At 53.6% G+C, this 18338-nt stretch overlaps 1 protein-coding gene across 4 annotated transcripts in view; it reads left to right on the top strand.

Annotated features, from left to right (window-relative positions):
* The window catches only part of DENND1A (DENN domain containing 1A), a 481014-nt gene that overhangs the window by 446657 nt on the left and 16019 nt on the right, over positions 1-18338 (top strand). For 3 of the 4 annotated variants that reach the window (XM_090274703.1, XM_090274704.1, XM_090274705.1), the window contains one exon: positions 16280-16368. In XM_090274703.1, coding sequence (XP_090130829.1) covers positions 16280-16368 — 89 coding nt within the window. Of the gene's footprint in view, positions 1-10228; positions 10286-16279; positions 16369-18338 lie in introns of all 4 variants that reach the window. The other variant, XM_090274702.1, reaches the window with a different exon arrangement.

Raw genomic sequence — 18338 nt, 5'->3', positions numbered from 1 at the left:
CAGTTCTATTGAGCCAGGAAGAAAGGGACTGGCTTTTAGGGAAGGGACAAAGGTTTGAGGACTGAGCAGGGCCTATCAGGCAGGCAGGTGCAGGAAGGGCACCCAGGACAAGCGTGTGTGCTGGGAAGGACAGTGGCACTTGGGGGGCAGGGCCGGGTCTTTGGAGGGCCAGAATGAAGCGCTGCTTGTGGTGGCCTGAGACATAGGCCTGGTGGAGCAGGGGCTGTATCTTAAGTGGCCTGCTTGCCAAGGACTACCTACAGGGCCATGGCTAGCGCCCCGGGCTACAGGTGGCCCCAGGACCCTGGTGACAGGGAGAGCAGTGTGAAGGCTACCCTCATCCATGGACTCCCTTTCCAGAGGTGGCTGTGTGATCCTCTCTGTACAACTGCAAAATCAGGGGAAGATTCTTACTTTAATTTTCTAGTGCTATAATGGTTGGGTGGACATCATTCCAGAGATGATAAATTAGCCTTGGTTTTGCTGAGCTGGCCCTGGCCCTTAGGTGCACTGAGCAAACGCTCACCGAGTCAGGACACGGGCCTGCTGAAGTGCAGGCAACTGCAAAGACAAACCTTCCTGTGTGGTCAGAATGGACAAGAAGTTCAGGGTATATCAGGGGAGAACTCCCCAGGAAGAGGGAGAACCCTCAATGTCGAGGTGCTAAGTTTCAGCATCTTCCTTTTGCTGTTTGTGTATCAGGTTTGGTGGGACAGGTGTGGGCTTCTTCTGGGTCAGACATACCTGGGCTTGGATCCAGGCTCTGCCACCTGTGAGCTGTGAGGCCTGGGCATGTCAGCCTCAGTTTTTCATCTACCAAATGGGGATTGTACCCTCTCTGCAGGGTTTTTGAGTTCATTAGAGAACTGGCATGTCATGCTCCTAGCACAGGGCCTGGTACATAGTAAGTGCCAGAAAACAGTAGCCCCTGCTGGTATCAGAGGGGGATCATCTCTTCCAACATCTGGAAGCTCCTCCTCATATCCCCCACCTCTGGGAATGTCACCCAGGTGGCAGCAATGCACACCCTCCTCCTCCTCTTGTCTGGGCAGAGAATGGCGTGCGTCAGCAAAGCTGCCTGCCCCTGTGTAGCCACCAGCCGCATCTGGTGCCCGACCTCGGGCCACCAATGGGATGCCACCTACTCAGACCCAGCAGCTGCACCTGACTGAAAACAAAAGGCTTCTCTCCCCCACCCCACTGCCGGCCCTCCTCCCTCCCTCGCCTCTGTCCCCTGAGCGGCTGGGGTCACCCAGCCCCCTGCAGCCTTCCCGCACAGCTGCCTCGCTGCTTTTGTTCAGCATGTGAACTTCCCCGTCAGCTGAGCTCCTTGCACGGGAAGTAATCAGGGATCTTGACAAGGCTTCAAACCACAAATGCCACTACAAATTAACCAGCACCACTACAAAATACTACTGCTGTCAACATTGGGGAGGAATGCGCTGCTCTCCAGGACCGACTGCGCGTCCTTCAGCTCAGCCCTTACTGCGGAGAACGTGCCGGGCCCCGCCAGAGAGAACGGCCCCGCGAGGTGGCTTGTGGACGCCCTCTCCAAAGATGCTGGCTTACGGGCCCAAGGACAGGGGCTGCGGCTTTTCTCCGAGGGCCACCTCTGTCCTGAGCACACCCTCACAGGCGGTGCCTCGGGACAGCACGTTGCAGGGCACGTTGACCCCTCTCTCTGGACCCTAACAACTAAGACCAAAGGCCACCGGCTTCCTAACCATGTTGTGCAAAGCTGGGCAAGAGGCAGAGGCTTCGGTCTCCCTGTCTGTAGAGCGCAGGTCATGGTGGAGCCTCTCACCAGGGTTTGAGGACTGACTGAGATATTCTGAGTAACACCCGGCCCACGCAGGGCGCTACAAGATGAGGGCCCTCCCAGCATCCCCCTCCTGTGAAGAAGCACTTCCTTCTCGCCTGGCGTGGGTGGGATGGAAACTCCTTCCTCGGTTGTCGTGCACAAGGCCACCCTGTGCAGCATCGTGCAAGGAGCATCCCTCCAGAGAACAGCCCGGAGCTTCGAGCGACCTGTGCAGATGCTTCGGGACTCAGGGATCCCAGCGTCCCCTCCGGGGGCCAAGGGCCCTGCCCAGTGCTGCCGGCACAGAGCGAGTGCTGTGAGACACCAGGGCCCGCTCTCCCCCAGCTGTCCGTGCTGAAACCGAAGCAGAGGCAAGCATTTGATCCTCCCCAGCAAGCAGGATCAGCTCTGTGAGGGTGGACGAAGAGGATTGGAGATAATGACGGGAGTTGGGACAGGCGAGAGCTGTGCCCGAGAGCTAGTTGGGCATTTCAAAGGAGACACTCCACACAAATATGGCTTCAATACACTCCTTTTTGGAGGCATATCAAAAGAAGCCCTCTTTTATTTCCATACCTTGCATAATAGCGGCTTTCCAGTCCCGAGGAGTTAGAGGAGCCTTGCTCTCAGCCCAGAGGCCCTTTGTAAAACCACGGAAAGCTTTGTCTTCTTCTCCCAGCCAGGGCTGTTTCATGCACAGGTCAGACCATTGATGTGGCTACTAGCCAGGAAAATTAACCAGGTGAACTCTTTCCTCGTTAAACAGTGACAGGGTTTAATTGTGAATTTCCTTTTTCACCCTCTTCATTCCTGACAGTGTATCTGGTTGGGGCCTGTTCCTGGGACAGAGAAATCCCCAGCATCTACCCGGCCTCCCCCACCCCCCGCCACCGTTGCCAGGGCCTCCTCTGTGTGAGCTGGACAGGACTCTGAGGGGAAGGGGACAAACGATCTGAGGCCCGTTTGGGGGCCAGCCTCAGAGGCTGGCTCTCTCATGCCCCCAGCCTCCTTCGGGCACACCCCACCTTTTCCATCCCTCAGAAAGGGGAGTTGCAGGGAACTTGGCTGCCTGCCCCCCCCCCCCCCCCCGCCAAGCTTTGTATGCATAGTCCTTGGCCTTCAGTGAAACTGGTTGGCCCTTGTGGCCTCAGGGGTCTATGTTCTACCTCCTTCCCCATACCACGTTCCCCGGTTGGGGTCTCGGTTGTCACCCCACTAACTTGGACATTTTGTTTTGTGCTCGTAGGTAGCACCTATCCTCCCTCCCTGAGCCTGCTTTCCCAGCAGTGGCATGGGGATGCTGATTCTGACCTCGGAAGGATATGGAAGGGACAGTCCAAGGTGTGACCTCCATGGGAACTGAGGAAATCCCTACGCTGGTTCTTAAACAGCCAGTCCCTTTCCCATACGTCACAGGACCCCCGCCCTGCCTGCAGTTACCTCGAGATAACTCTTAGACTTTCTTCTGAAAGCCTGTCATCGCTGCCTTATGTGACTCTGGGGAAGTCTTTGCCTTCCCTTACCTGTGAAACGGGGTGATGACCCCCATTCCAGCAGGAGGATTCCCCAGGCTAGCAAGTGCTGGTTAGGCACCAGGAACAAGGCCAACAGGAAGTGCTTTGGTTCCACCCACTGGGAGCTGCCGCACCCCCCGCACGCACTGTGCTGTGCCCCAAGTCCCCTCCTGGCAGCCAGGCATTCTCCGCCCGCAGCCCCGCGCAGGGCACTCGCTCATCCGTGCCGCCCAGGTAATTAAGTTGATATTCCAACAGGATTCCCCTCCTGACCTTTTGGAAACGATGTGTTTTGCTGCATCAACAAATTAACTGCAAATCAGATGCTGTCCTCATAAATGTGGGCTTCATACCCAATGGATGTGCTCACCTGGCCCACACAGCTGACAGACATAAATGCCAACGGCCAGGCAGAGGCCGCAGAGTCTTGCCTTCTGTGGGACATCCGTGTCAGTCACACTTTCAGGCTTACCCTCGTGTCCACACCTTCCAGCAGCCACTTGCCCGGGGGGTGGGGGATGGCCAACAGGGAGTCCTGAGCAGGCCCCTGTGGCAGGAGGGGCCTTAAAAGAGCCGCCCATTCTCCTCCCATCCATCTTCTACCCCAGGGACATCGAGACCTGTGGCAGTCCCCCCTGCCTGCATCCCTCCCACTGCGCTGAGAAGAAAATCCACACTTCTTAGTGTAGATCCTGTATTATGTGGCCCCTCACCAGCCACTCCAAGGTCCTCGCTGCCTTCGGGTTCACCCTTGCTCTAGGCTTCGCAGACCACTGTGGTTTCCCTGTACCGGGAACCTGAATTCCCTACCACTCCACCTTGTAGAAGACCCCCTCCTTTGTACCTCCACGGACCTCGGCACCTCTCCGTCCCCTCCATCAGAGTGGGAGCCCTGTGAGGGCAGTTCCCAGATGTACGCATGTGCCTGTAGAGAGCATACTGCGTTCTTTGTTAAGGGAACGAACAAGGCAATCACGTGGCTCTGGAACGCGCCAGAAAGAGATGCTCAAATAAGGAAGGGGAAGACGGCCATCATTCTCTCTTGCCAGCCTTTTCTCTCTGGCATGGGTCTCTAACAACAGAGGCTAATAACTTCAGAAGGGACAAGGATTGGAAAAACCACGTCAGAAAGGATTCCAGGTGACTTTGGAAATTGGGGTTGACAAGGATAGCACAACGGACTGAGAATTCCCACTTATTTTAGTTCCTGCTACTAGCTCTGTGACCTCAAACTAGTCCCTTAACTTCTCTGTGCCTCCTGTTCCCTGTCTCTATAGTAGGGAAATAATTATTCGCTAACTTGCCTCACCAGGGGATATGAGGCTCAAAGGAAAAGGGAGAAGCAGAAATGCTTTGAAAGGGAAACACATCATATAAATAGAAGAGATTACTATTAAAATCCATTCTCCTTCGATAGTGCTTGACTAACAGCGCACTCCCTTGGAAAACCAAGATCCTCACATCCACACGGCTTTTCTGGGAAGACTTGTGGGTCCAACGGGAGGAAAGAGGGTTGGGATGGTCCCATTTCCTTATCGGGATGCGGGGACAGAGCCCCACACAGCTGTGTAGCATCCTCACACCAGGACTTGTGACTCATGAGTTATTTCTGTTTTATATGAGAGTCAGCTGAGACTTAGGCCAAACAACTCACCCAAGTCGCAGAACCAATATTGAACTCAGCTAGAAAATGACAGAGCCAAGACGTGAACCCATGTCTTTCTAACCCAAAGTTTATTTCTTGTGTTTTAGCCTAAATATTTGTTGTACTCTTAAGAAAGCTATTTTTCTGTGATGTAGGTTAAATTCCATTTAGACCATATATTCCTTAAGGATAAAGGCTGTGTCTTTTTCCCCTGAATCCCTGTTCCCTGGCCCAAATAGTTGTTCCTCAAAAGTACACAGGAGGAATCGTTCCACCCTGGCTAAACATGACCTTCAGGAGGGCAGCTGCTTGTGCTGATCATGGAAACGCCAGCCCCGCCACACCAAGCTCAGGAAGGACCAGATGATATGTACGATGGGACTCTTCTTAGCAACAGATTGCTAAAGCTCAGCCTTTTTGAACTCACTTGAAAAGCAATAGTCAGTGTAGCCATGTTTTGATCCAGTGAGGGAACTGAGGATCACATAAACGTGGTTTCTGTGCCAAGGTGCCCTGGCCTCTGTGTTCTCTGCTTCTGGTTTAGCTGCCTCCCTGTCCGGCAGTGGGAAGAGCACTGGATTCGCAGTTGAGAGGCCTGAGACCCACTCCCAGCGCTCGCCATTACCACGGGGGTGGGATGGGGGTGGGGGGTGGGGTTGAGCAGGTCACTTGACCTCTCTTCAGTCTGCTTCCTTGTCCACACAAGGATATGCTTTCTGCCTCTAAGGCCATGAGAAAAGGCCCTGGGCTGTGGGCTGGGGTGCAGAGAAGAAGAGAGCAGGTCTCTGCCCTTGGGGAGTGCTCCTGACTCACCTAAATGACATGCACTGAGTCTTCGCCAGCCCTGCGGTCTTCCTAGGCTCCACCTCACACTGTCATGGTCCCCGTGTTCAGTTAGTTCCAGATTCAGCTCCCAAGCACTGGGGCCATGTTCTGGGAAGTGGGATGTTGAGCTGATTCTTCCATGACTTCTTTCTTGACCCCTCTTCCCACCCAAATCACACCCCTCACTCACCCGCTGTGGCCTGTTCTAGTGTCCTCAGGGTACTCAGCTCTCCCCAACCTATGTCCTCAACTGTCTGTCATCCCACCCTACTGTATTTGGGAAGTATTGCCTGGCAGCCCCATGACTCTTTCTGCTCCAAGGACACAGCAGTGTGTGCATGTCCACCTGGCCCTGGAGAAGTGCCGTCATGCACCCTGCAATGGGGCCCTGATGCGCACGCTTGGGGTATTCGTACCATGTTATCCTTCCCTGGTGTCTTTAAATCCCCCGCGTCAACCCTGCAGGCTTCTAGGTTGGGTGTGCTCAAGGGGATGCTTTCCTCCCACCATTTATAAATTCAATGGCAAAAGAATCAGCACTTCTCAATGACAATCAAAGGAAGATTAGTTGATTACAGAATCTGGAGAACTAACATTTGTTGAGTTTCTCCATATGCCAGGAAGTTTCAGCCAAAGATCGTTTGCTGAGCACCCATTAGTATATACTAGTATATACTAGCACCTAGTACTATACTAGACCCAAGGAAAAGTAGAGAAATGAGATAGGTGAGCTACTGAATACACCTGGGCGGGAAGGGGGGTTGCATCTGACCCACACTGTGCAGAAAAGGGCAGGAAGGGCCTCCTGGGGGAGGTAGTGCTTAAGGCAGCAAAGGACAAATAAGAGACACCAAGGATGAGACGAGAGGAAATGGGAGGGTGTTTCAGGCAAAGGGGCCAGCATGGTAGAGCAAGCATGCATGGGGCGTTCTGGGAGAGCAAGTGAGTGAGCAGGGCTGGTGGGTACGTGGGAGCCATGGCGATGGGAGGGCTGTGCCGGCGCTGACAGTGCGGAGGTTTGTGGGTGGGTCCAGGATCTAGAGGGCTTTGAACTCTGCAAGTGGCATTTTCCAAGGGGTTATTAATGGGTGTTACAGGGCAAGCGAATCTGTGTTGAAATAAGTTAGGGAAACAGGACTTTTAAGAAAAAAGGAATCTCTTCCCAAAAGCAGCCTGAGGTGACCTCTGAAAATGGTTCACTATCACTTTGCCCAGAAACCCCACAAAATCATGCAAGCCAAGAGGTTCAGGTCTTCATGTCCAGTTTAAGCACACTTGTGAAACTGCGCATGCCATCCAGGGTGTGCGTATCCAAAATCCACCAGGTGTCAAAGGGTGTCACTTTGCAGAAGCAATGTGTGCTCTTCTGTCATCACAATGGTAGAGTTGGTGGGTGTGCCCAGGCCCAACAGTGGGGCCAGACACAGGATTGGTGGCCTAGAAAGTGTGCTGAATTTTGAGCACATGCTTAAATATGGAAAGAGTAATGCTGAACTTAAGGCTCGTTGAGCACACCCCGGTGAACAAAGCTTCCAAGGTGCAGCGCAGAGCTTACAGCACTCACGGTCAGGTTGGCCCACACAGGGGCGCTCCCTGCCGTCCTGAGAGGGTCCTGCTGAAGAAGAGCAGCTTGGCCTAAACCAGAGGAGGGGGCTGCACAGAAGGAAAAGATATCCCAGAAGAAACTGAAGAAACAAAAACTTGTGGCCCAGGAGTAAAGTCAGCATAAAATAAGTATAATAAAAGTGAAAAAGGAAGAAGAAAAAGGAAAGAAAGGAAGGACGAAAGGAAGGGAGTTACTAGGGTTTTGCCTGTTTGGGGTGGATTTTTTTTTTTTTTTTAAATTGCAGCAACTTCCTTTGCTGTGAATTTCCAAAAGGAACAAGACAGTGCCAGCAATTCCCAGGCTTGTCTGGCTGGAGACCCCCCTTTTTTCCCTTTATACAGTGAGTGCGTCTCCCAGGATGGTGTGCGTCAGAACACACCTCAGAAGACGCCAGCCCCCCACTGCGATGATTTAAGCTGCGGGTGACGTGACTGGGCGTATGCTGTTCTGTCTAAGTCCGCTCCGGAAAAAGTATGGAAGGCGGATTGGGAGAGGCAGAGGCTGGAGCCTGGGAAACCTGCTTGTGTGATGGTTGCTGATGTCTCCTGGAAGCGCTGTGGGAGACCCTGGTGAACATCATCTCACTGAGTCTTTCTAACAGCCCCCTTGGGTAGGGAGTGCTGGTACCTGCGTGTACCAGTGAGGCCGGGATAGTTAAATTCACTGTCCCATAGGAATCCAGAAGGCAAGTCGGGACTGATGTTCAGTCTGAGACTGTCCGACTCCAGAGGCCACCTCCTGAGCACGCTGCACCCCCCACCCCTGCCAGCAAGAAGGGAAGTGGCCAGGTCACAGGTGACGAGCAGTGAGGGCTGTGGAGCTGGAGAAGTAGAGTGGCCGAGCACAGGGTAGCAGGTGGGGAGCAGAGGGGCGGGGTGTGGGGGCAGGGCATCTGGGTCAGGGCAGCAGCCTGGGTACCTGTGGAGGGTGGTTGCCCATTTCCTGTCCTCTGCTTTCCTCCCCACGATCTGTGTAAGTTGGGAGGCTCAGTGGGTGGCGTCCCCAACCCCAGATGGCTTCCAACAGAAGGCAGCTCACTGAGCACGGGTTGGCCCACTTCCCCGCTAATGGCACAGCATCTGGGGAAGCCACAGTCTGTTTCCATCCAGATGAGCTCTCAGTTCCCCTCAGGCCACTCTGATAGGCCCTGTGCAGGGCACCAGGGATCTGGGGACACCTGAGACACACGGCCCCTCCCCTCCAGGAGCCGGGCTCAGAGAATGAGTTCTGAGACAGGTTTGCACTCTGCAGAGTCCCTCTGACCAACTGAAGCTCTAAAGCCCTGTCCAAGAGAAATGTCACAGAGCCACCCATGCGAGTCACATGTGGAATTCTAATACATTTAACTCAAATATCCAAAATGCTTTCATTTCAAATGTAATCATTATTAAAAATTACTGAGATATTTACATTCTTTTTTTAAACTAAGCCTCTGAAATCCAGTGTGTGTTTTGCCCTCACAGCTTGTCTTAACTCAGACTTGCCGCACGCAGCCATTGGCCCCGAGGTGGGCAGTGCCTGTCTAGACTTTGTCCAGTAATGGTGTTCCTTTGTGAAGCGCGCAGTTGAAAGGGCAGGAAGCAACGGGACCCCCCGCAGGGTTTGCTGACATCCCAGGTCTCAGTCTTGTGGGCTTTTATTCTCCTGACTCTGCCCGTCTCCCACACTGGTCAGGGCCTCAGAGGGGCAGGCTGCCCCCGCAGGGTTTGCTGACATCCCAGGTCTCAGTCTTGTGGGCTTTTATTCTCCTGACTCTGCCCGTCTCCCACACTGGTCAGGGCCTCAGAGGGGCAGGCTGTGGAAAGGACCAAGCTTAACTCTCAAGATAAAGGGTTTGGGAATCAAGCCAAGAACTCTGTGCCCTGTTGTTTTTTGTTCAGATCCTGATTTCAAAAGCCAAGCATTTTGTACAGATTTCATTTGTTCCTCAGATACTTATTGAGCACGTATTTTCTTCCAAAGCACAAGGATTTGAACATTTGAAAGGTGATGGGGTCAAATACACGGTGACGGAAAGGAGGCTTGACTTTGGATAGTGAACACGCAATGCTATGTACAGATGACGTATTATAGGTGTGCACGCTTGAAATCTATATAATTTTATTAACCAATGTCACCTCAATAAACTTCCTAGAAGTTTTAAGAAAGAAAGATAATGGGGGATGAGACAGATACTTCCTGTTCGTGATAAGTCCCACGTAGCAGGGAGCACAGGGCAGTGGGGGCACAGAAGGCAGCTCCTGACCTGGCAGAGTCTTAAAGCGCACGTAAACGTTTGCCAGGCAGATTGGGATCGGGTAGGTCATCTCACTCACCCAGAGGGCAGGCAGGAAACAAGGCAGGAGAACCCAGAGCCCTTTCGGGGTCTGCCCAGGTGAGCATGGGTGGGAAGAGTCTGTGTGGGGCACAGCAGAAGCCAAGTCTTAGAGGATTTGGCATGCCAGCCATGAGCCTTGTTGCGCCGTCACCCAAGCACGGGGTGGGGGTGGGAGAGGGTGTGGCGCTGCAGCGGAGGCCTCTAAGCTGGGGTGCGACATGGTCATATTGCACTTTGGAAGATCCCCCTTGACCTGTGTGGAGAATGGCTGGAGGAGACCCAGACAGGGGCGAGGCTAGAACGAGGACATTAGCAGAAGGGAGTCTCAGGGGTGGAATGTGCGGGACCCAGAGATCTGGCCAGCTGATGTCGGGGCAGGGAACACGGGGCTCAAGGGTGGCCCTCGGGCTATGGCTTGGGGACTGGATGCTCGCTCTCAAGCCCTGTGTGCAAATGGTGTGTGCAAATGCATCAAACCGTCTCCATGTGTACTGATGTGTTAAGTTTCACTTTAATACAGCCACAAAGACTCCGTCCCACTCGCCCGCCGCCTCCCAAGATACAGCGCTCGAGGCCCGTGAGTAGCCGATGGTTGTGCCCTCCCTCCTAACATTGCCTGGACCGCTGTCCCCGCCTGACTAAACCTCCTTGGGCATTTGAACTCAGCTGCCTTGCAAAAGAAAACCGGGGATTGGGGTTTCCAGCTTCCCTCTCTGCGTGGCATGAACCCGAACTTGCATTTCCTGAGCTTCTCTCTCCTTTCCGTGAAGTAGTTCAGGGACTTGCAGGTCAGAGCTGGAGGCCGCAGGGGCCGCTGTGTGGTGTGTTTGCCGCGTGTGCTGTGCTGGAGCAGGTCTCTCAGGTTGAGCCGTGTTTCTAGCCAATGAGCTCATAGCCTTGCTCCAACCACCACTTCTCACAAAGTCTGGCAGCAGGGGTCTCCATTCCACCAGATCGGAGTGTGGAAATTCATTTGCTGTCCCTCCCAAGGATGGAGTCTACACCCCGGGAATGTGGCGCAGCTCAAATGGAGACAGGTGCTCCTCCTCCGGTGGGCCTCACATGGCGCTCAGCTTCCCCTGTGATGACATGTGATAAACCCACCAATACCTGGTAAAGGGTTAGGCAGGAGAAGGAGACCCATCAGTGTTTTTTAGAGAAATGCTGTGGAAAAATATGGTGTGTGGGTCCCACATTCAGCTGCTGTGAAGTCATCTTCCTTAGAAGCTGACTTTCGCCGTGCCAAGGCACAATAACTTGAGCAGGTTCCTTTCAAGTAGGAAACTTGCCAGGACCATTTGATGAGGGCTGTTTACCAAGAGAAGAGTCTCTGCCTGTTGTTCAAAGCAGCCACTGCTCCTGCAGCCAAGCAAAAGGCGTCAGATTCCCACCCGGTGCGATCAGGGTTTCCCACCAGTGAGCAGCCCAACCCCTCCCTCCCTCGCTAGTGCGTGCGTCCAAATCCGTCTTGTGAACAGTACAGAGGCCATGGGGTGCAGGTGGCCAGGCTGAGCTGTGCCTGTTTTTAATCTTCAGTGCACATACCCAGCATCGGCTGGGGCTGCTCTCTGTGTGGATGTAGGCAAGTTGCAGGGTACTGTTTTCCTTCCTTCCCCGACCGTGTGTGGGAGTTAGAGGGCGAGGGTGGAGGTTGGGGTGGCTTAGATGCCTCCACCTGCAGTGGTCGCGGTGGAGCTATCCTGCTACCCACTCAAGCGGTGACTGGCACAGCTGCCGAGGGGCTGGAGAGTTTCTGCCCGCTGCCATTGGAAGGAAGGCACAAACGGCACAAGGAAACCAGTTTGGGGGACAGGCAGACGCCTCTGTGATGCAGTAAGGGTTTCCACACAGTCATTAGCCACATAGGTTTGGGGCGTAGACAAAGCTAGACTTGAATGCCAGAGCTGTGTGACTCTGGGCAAGTGCTGAAGCTCTCTGAGCCCCGCTGCCCTCTGTAATATACCCTCGCTCACGGAGGGTCTTCGCAGATGCTGCTGGAAAGCACCTAGCACAGCGCCTGGCACACAGTAACAGCTCTTAATCTTCCTAACAGGTTTTTAAATCTTACACCTTCTAAGGACTGACGTGGTTTCCTAATGACTACCTCTTGCCCGGGGTTTTTTTAGTCAGCAGGTCATTCTTAGGCACCTTACCTGGTTGAGCCTCACAGTTGCTCTGGAATAGGCACTGCCCCCACCCAGTTTAGAGAAGAGAGAGCCGATGCTTGGTGACCAAGTCCGAGTCCCTCCGCTGCAGAGAGGCGGTCTCTCCAGCGTACCGGGGCCTTCAGTGGAGGAAAAATAATCAGCAGCCGATGGGCCTTCCTGTGGAATCTCTAAGACAGTATTAGGTCCTGGCAGGGCTACAGAGGTGAAGAGTGTCAACATTTGTTGAGCACTTTTTATGTGCCTGGGACTGTGCTAAGCACTTGTATAATTATTTGTTTTTACAACAGCCCATGGAAGGCAGATGCTGTTTCCCCAATTTGCAGCTGAGCCCCCAGAGATGGTAAGAGGCCAAGCCAGCCTTTGAGCTCAGGCCTGTCTGTCTCTGCACTGGCTCCCCCAACTCCTCGCAGCCCAGCAGCCCCTCCTTAAGCCAAAGCTGTCCCTGGGAGGCGCTCAGGATTCCCAAGCAGGGACTCTTAGACAGCAGCACACAGGCCAGGGTTGCTCTCCGTGGGAGAACTCAGGTCTTGGAGACAGCGACCGCGGACTCTGTTGTCTTGCCAGTGTGGGGACTCATGCAGAGTGGACGTAGAGAGAGAGCCATATCCTCTAGCCCCAAGGATGTGGGAATGCCAACGTTGGTCTGAGAAGAGCCTGCCGCCATGCTGGTGCAGGCGGCCACTAGCCCCGCATTCAGGCTGCACCGCCTTGGCCTCCTGGGGTCACGGCGCACTGAAGAGGCGGGGTGCTGGCAGAACCAGTTCTCATGGGCGTGGAGGTCAGAAAGGCCTGCCCTGGTGTGAATCACAGCTTGGCCACTTCCTGGCTGTGAGTCAGGCAAGATCCTTATCTCCTCTGAGCCTTAGTTTTATCATCTGTAAAATGGGCTTAGCTACACCTACCTGGTGAAGGTAATGAGGTCATCTACAGAGAGTGCCTCGCACAGTCCCCGGCATGAAGTGGGCACATATGCCCAACTTCTGCCTACCCGAACACCTTCTACCAAGCAGGGTCACTATGGGACTAATTTGGGAATCCTAGAAGGTTTGTGCTTTCAGAAAGTGGTGGTCCCAGGGCCCCAGGGTCTGTTCACACTGCGTGCACTCATGCAGCCATGTCCAGTGGGTACCACTGCACACTAGGGGTGAACCTGGGAGACATGGGGTATAGAACCCCTCAAGGGCCTCGAAGAGGGAGGTCTGACAAGCTCCCATGTCGAGAGTCACTGGCCCCCAGCTGGGTGTTGCTGGTCACCTAGCTGCAAACATCCTGGGCAGAAGTGCAGCCACTGGCCCAGGGTGGCGGGAGCCTAGGGGCTAGTCACTAAGACTTTCTGGAAGGAACTCTGTAAGAGCCTGGCACCTGTGGCTGGAGTTCAGATGTTACTAGAGGATTTAGATTTTCTTTTTAAAAAGAGAAAAAGGCAAGAGCAGAAGAAAGCCTTGCCAGTGTCTGGTGGACTAAGGGGAGTGGGTTGGGGCGTGCGGTGGAAAGGCAGGCTGTGGTCGGCCGCATGTGAAGCACTTTATAAGCTCCGTATTTATTATTTCTTGCTCACCATTAAAATCAAATGTACTCGGTGCTTTTGTATTCAATACACATTTAACCCTGCCGACTTAGATTTCTCAGGCTTTAAATCCGGTGGGGAATTGGCTGGTTTCCCAACTTTCCCCTCAAGTCCCCCTTGAACAGAGCTCAAAATCCCTGTTTAGCATTTTCTCCCCTGGCGCTGCTGGGATCCTAACACTGGTGGGGCCAGTCGGTCGCTGTTCTGTGTGCATGTGGTTTCTTCCCTCACCCCCAGCCCCCACCCTTCCTAAGCACCCCAGAAAGATGGATGTGATTGCTGAAATATGATGGGCCAGTTCTCTGCCTCATCGTGTGGATTCAGGCTTAATTAAACCATTTTGTCTCTGTGTGTCTGCCTTGGTGTGGCTCGAACTGTAGTTCTGCGGCCATGTGTGTGTGTGTGTGTGTGTGTGTGTGATTGGTGCATGTGTCTGCGCCTCTTGTGTGTGCCTCTTGAGTGTGTATTTGTGAGACTGTGTACATGTTGGCACCGCAAGGCCTCTGCACGTCTCTGGATGGTTTGTCTGTGAATACAATTTTGTCTCAGGCTTTGTCCACACCAATCAGGCGTGTGTGACTGGGTGTGTCTGTAGCGGTGTGGGTGACTGACTGTCCCCAGGCCTGTTGTGCCTTTCCCTCGCCTGCCTCCCCTGCCCCCCGGCGCCCCTCCGCGCCCCTCCCCTCTCCCGCTCTGTCTGTTTTATCATCCCTAATGAAGCAGTCTTCTCCATCGATCCCACTGATTGCCAACCCATTCCTTTTGTTTGTTGGCGCTGAGCCATTCAGCGGCACTCTGACAGCTCAGCTCGTCTAATTAGCTCTGTTGTTCTTTTTCCCCATGTTTTACCACGTTGCAAGTTCAGTTGAGGTTGCCACAAACTTAATCCCCCCATTTCAGCCACAAGTTCACATTCCTCACCCTCCTTTATTGTAGCAAGGAGCAGCCATATGCAAGGACAGGCTGACAGGCCTTAATGTCTGCCCTTCCCTGAGTCCCCCACCCCAGGACCCCCAGGGCAGGGCAGAATCGCTCCCTCGCCCCAACAGCACGCCCGCCTTTGTGGTGAGAAGTTGGGGGAACAGTCCAACCAGGTGATCCTGTTTACTAGCTGCCTTCGGCTCTGCTCTGCGAAATCGGTTCTCAGTTAGAATGGGTGAGGGTGTATCCATCCGAGTATCCAGCAAATGGTGACTGGATGTCTGCTCTGAGGCAGGCACTGCTCTGATAACAATGATAATAATAGCAACACTGTTATGCGCTTCTTAGATTCCAGGCAGCAGCATTCATTTGTTTCTAAAAACCTTGCTTGGTGACCACTTGAATACCAGCCACTGAGCAGGGTGCTAGGCAAGGCTAAGGCCCTCACAAGTCATATCCCCTAATTCAGAGGCGCCCCACCCCGCTTTCTTTTGTTATTGACAAGCTCACAGAAAAGCATGGTGAGTGTTTATGGAGCCCTACTGTGTGCCAGAGAAAAATCAGTGGAACTTCATAGTAGCTCCAGAGAAGACAGCAAGTTTGGTAGGATGCATTTGGCGTCTTTTTTTTTTTTTTTTTTTTTTTTCCCGCATCTCTCAGTTGCCAGAGGAGGCTGAGATCAGACTGGCCAACCCACAGGAAAAACTTTGGTTAGATCAGACATGCAGAAACCAGAGGGCCTGATCAGACTCTATAAAAACTTGTCTTTTATGGAGCCAACTCCTGCAAGCCGTGTTCCTAAGCCATTGTGCTGTGTTACCCACAAATTGTGTGGGGGTGGTGTTCAGAGAAGAGGGCGTTCCCCTTCCCTGTCCTGTCTGAGAACCTCAGCCATGGTGGCGTTTCCTACGTGGTCCCTCCCCTGCAGAGAGGGAGCAAGCCCCCCGCACTGGGTACTCGGTCGTTTTTATTGGCAGTGAAACTCACGGGTAGCCTCGCTTAGCTTAGCTCTCTCCCAGCCCTCGCTGCCCCTGGAAATGTTCAGAGATGACGGTGCCAAATCCAAAGCCGTGTAATGTGGATTACACCAAACGAGTATCCTTCCAGGGGCACCTAGAAATTCTCAGCCTAACTCCCATCACAGGCTCCGCTCGGGGAGGTGCCTTTTTTATGGGCCCTCGTCTTGTGTTCAGGGGCAGTGGGTCAGGGAGAAAACAAGAAACAAAACCTTTCTTTGCCACTGCAGCGCAGCTGTGGATTAGGAAGGTGTATGCTTCATTGTCAAATGCAGCGACCTGACCCTCAGCGCAGTCGCCCCCTGGGGTGTGCGGTGGCTGGGCTGAGCCCTGCCCAGACCACACCGGACGCCCTGGGAAGTGGAAGGTGATTTTTAGGTGGTGCTCCCCTGTGCTGTGTGCTTTCTGCCCCTCCCACTTAGAGAGGAGAATGAGCATCTCCTAATTCAGCTGTAGAAGGAACAAAATAAGCACGTGAACCCTAAAAACAAAGTCCAAGTGAAACCTTCTTTGTTCTGCCAAACCAGTTTCTGGGTTCCAGAAAAAGGTGCGTGGGGACTTATCATGACGAGGGCCTCTTTGTTCCGGGTCCCGTGTTGACAGAGCCTCACTGAGCCCTCGCGGCAGCGCTGCGAGAGGAGGCAGGGAACCTGTCCCCTCCCTGCCGGTGAGGAAACCAGGCTCTTCAGAAGAACAGTTTCCATTGGAGTGGGCCACGTTCCCATCCAAGTGTCTGCTGGACATTCAACAGCAATGTTTTCATGATAAACAGAACCTTTGTAGTCCGTACTGTACGGATCCCTCAACATTTATTTTGGGACCACTTATCTGAAACTTCAGAATGTTCCTGTATGTTCCAACTCACACCTTCTTGGGGATTTCCCCTGTGCCCATTCTAGGTGCGCCCTCCCCGTCCACATGTCGTTAGGAGACCGAAGAGCAACCTCACAGCTGAAGGCCGGAGGACGTCCATCTCCAGCCCCGAGCAGTGAGTACCGGTCGCTCCCTCCCCTCTGTCTGCAGGGCCAGCGGGGCGGCACTTTGTGGAGCCCACACTGCAACCTGGCCTTTGCGAGTCTCTAACCTGGACCCTGGACCGGGTGTTTCGCCAGGTGTCCTGCAGAGGCCAGTCAGGAGCAGGGCTTGATCTGCAGTCGGTTTCTGCTAGTAGTTGTCACCCCAGTGGGAGGCCCCAGAGGCCAAAGAGCCAGCCACCTGGGCTGCGTTTTGAGCAGTGATGCCCAAAGGGCCCAGGGACAGGCTCAGAAGAAGGTTGCAGGTCAGGAGGGGAGAGTTAGGAACCTAGTCAAGGGGGTGGTTAACGAGGGCCTCCACCCTCTTAGGCTTGGGGCGCTTAAGGTCTCTAGAGCTCAGATTTGTATACAGGGTGGTCCTATCTACTGCCCCACCCCCACTTTGGGCCCCTGCGCCAAGCATTTATGTAATTACAGCTTTGCTTTTTCTACTTCCCCTTGGGCCCAGAGGTCCTTGGGGTTTATACCTAGCACAGGACCCACCTTTGAGTCACTTGCTAGGTAGATGTTTGATAGATGAGGTAAATGATGAGGCAGTTATACAAGCAGTGGCCAGAGCTGCCTGGATGGAGTGAGGCTTAAAGCTGTGCACCTCCCCCGAACGCCCTGTCTGGAGAAGAGACCACTGCTTCCATCAGAGGGATGCCCTGCTTCCCTTCGTCCCCAAGGCGCGCTACACACGGGCTTCCTCCAATTCCTTGAAAAAGTGCATGAGTCGATATCAGTTGGGTTACTTGGGAAACTGAAAACATGGCCCCAGGGATCCGGAAGACCCTTGGGTGACGAGGGGAACACACTTTGTACCTGCTCCACTCTCAGAATGAGTTCTCAAGGAAAGAAGTTTAGGGAGACTGTGGGCCCCAGCCAGAAAAGGAGCTCAAGAGAAGGAGCTGTGGCCTGACCCAGGTTGCAGTCCACTTCAGCCCCTCCTGGATTCTCTGGTTCACGGTACCGTATTGCTTGAGACTGTTATGTCATATAGAAACCAGCCTACCCAGGCAGCCTGCAAACCTTGCCCAGAAAGCTGCAGGACATGTGTGTGTGTGCTTGTCTGTCTGTCTGTCTTGGGAGATGCTTGGGTTATGCGCTGTTTGGAAGAGAGGACCCCTAAAGTTGGGTGTAAGTTGAACTTTTGCTCTGACAATAGGCTGCTAGGAGTATTGAGGTCTCTGGCCATGACTGGCGTGGAGTGTGATTGCCCCCTTGTGGAGGAAATGCTGTATGGCTTCAGAGTTCCTCCAACTCTCAGTATTTCTCCTTAGGTGGATGAAATCAGTCACTTTTCTTCAGGGCCACCGCTTTAAATCTTTCAGCTGCTACACTGCAGTACAGGGTCATGGGCCTGTAGATATTGAAATGCAAACCCAGACTATCTCCACACCACACAGAACGACCCCAGACAGATGTCACTGCACATTCTGCAGACTACCGTTACCCATTTTGTGGCCAGGGTCGCAGTTAGAGGTTGGGATTCCTGATCGCGTCTGTTTTCGCTGCTGCTTTTCCAGCCTGGTGATAGGGGAGGCCTCTGGTGTGTGCCGAGGAGCCAGTGTCTGGGAATCCCATCTTCCTGTTGTGACCAGAATGGTGTTGGCATCACTTTTCGTGTCTTTTACAATATGCCTTGCTTTAGATTTCTGTTCAGAAAACATGAGGGGTTGAAATGAACCACTGGGAGCATCGCGGTTTGTTTAGTGGGTTGGCCGACTGGCAGTGATTTTTAAAAATGACAGGTTCTCTACGACCATGTATCACAGATTAGGAGGTCCACTTTGGAGCATCATCCCAAGACTTTCTGTTCGCATTTTTTTAACGGTGGGTGAGTGGGGCTGTTCTCCCATTATGCCAGTGACATTTCTGGTACAACCTGGGTGTTTTCCTGCGTCTCTCCCCACGCTGCCTGCCCCCCCTCCGTGCTGTGATC

The sequence above is a fragment of the Furipterus horrens genome, unplaced genomic scaffold, assembly GCF_987537825.1.
Source record: "Furipterus horrens unplaced genomic scaffold, mFurHor1.1.pri manual_scaffold_4, whole genome shotgun sequence".
Taxonomy (NCBI): Eukaryota; Metazoa; Chordata; class Mammalia; order Chiroptera; family Furipteridae; genus Furipterus; species Furipterus horrens.
The sequence above is the reverse complement of the archived record's forward strand: the minus strand, read 5'-3'. Positions and strand labels throughout refer to the sequence as shown.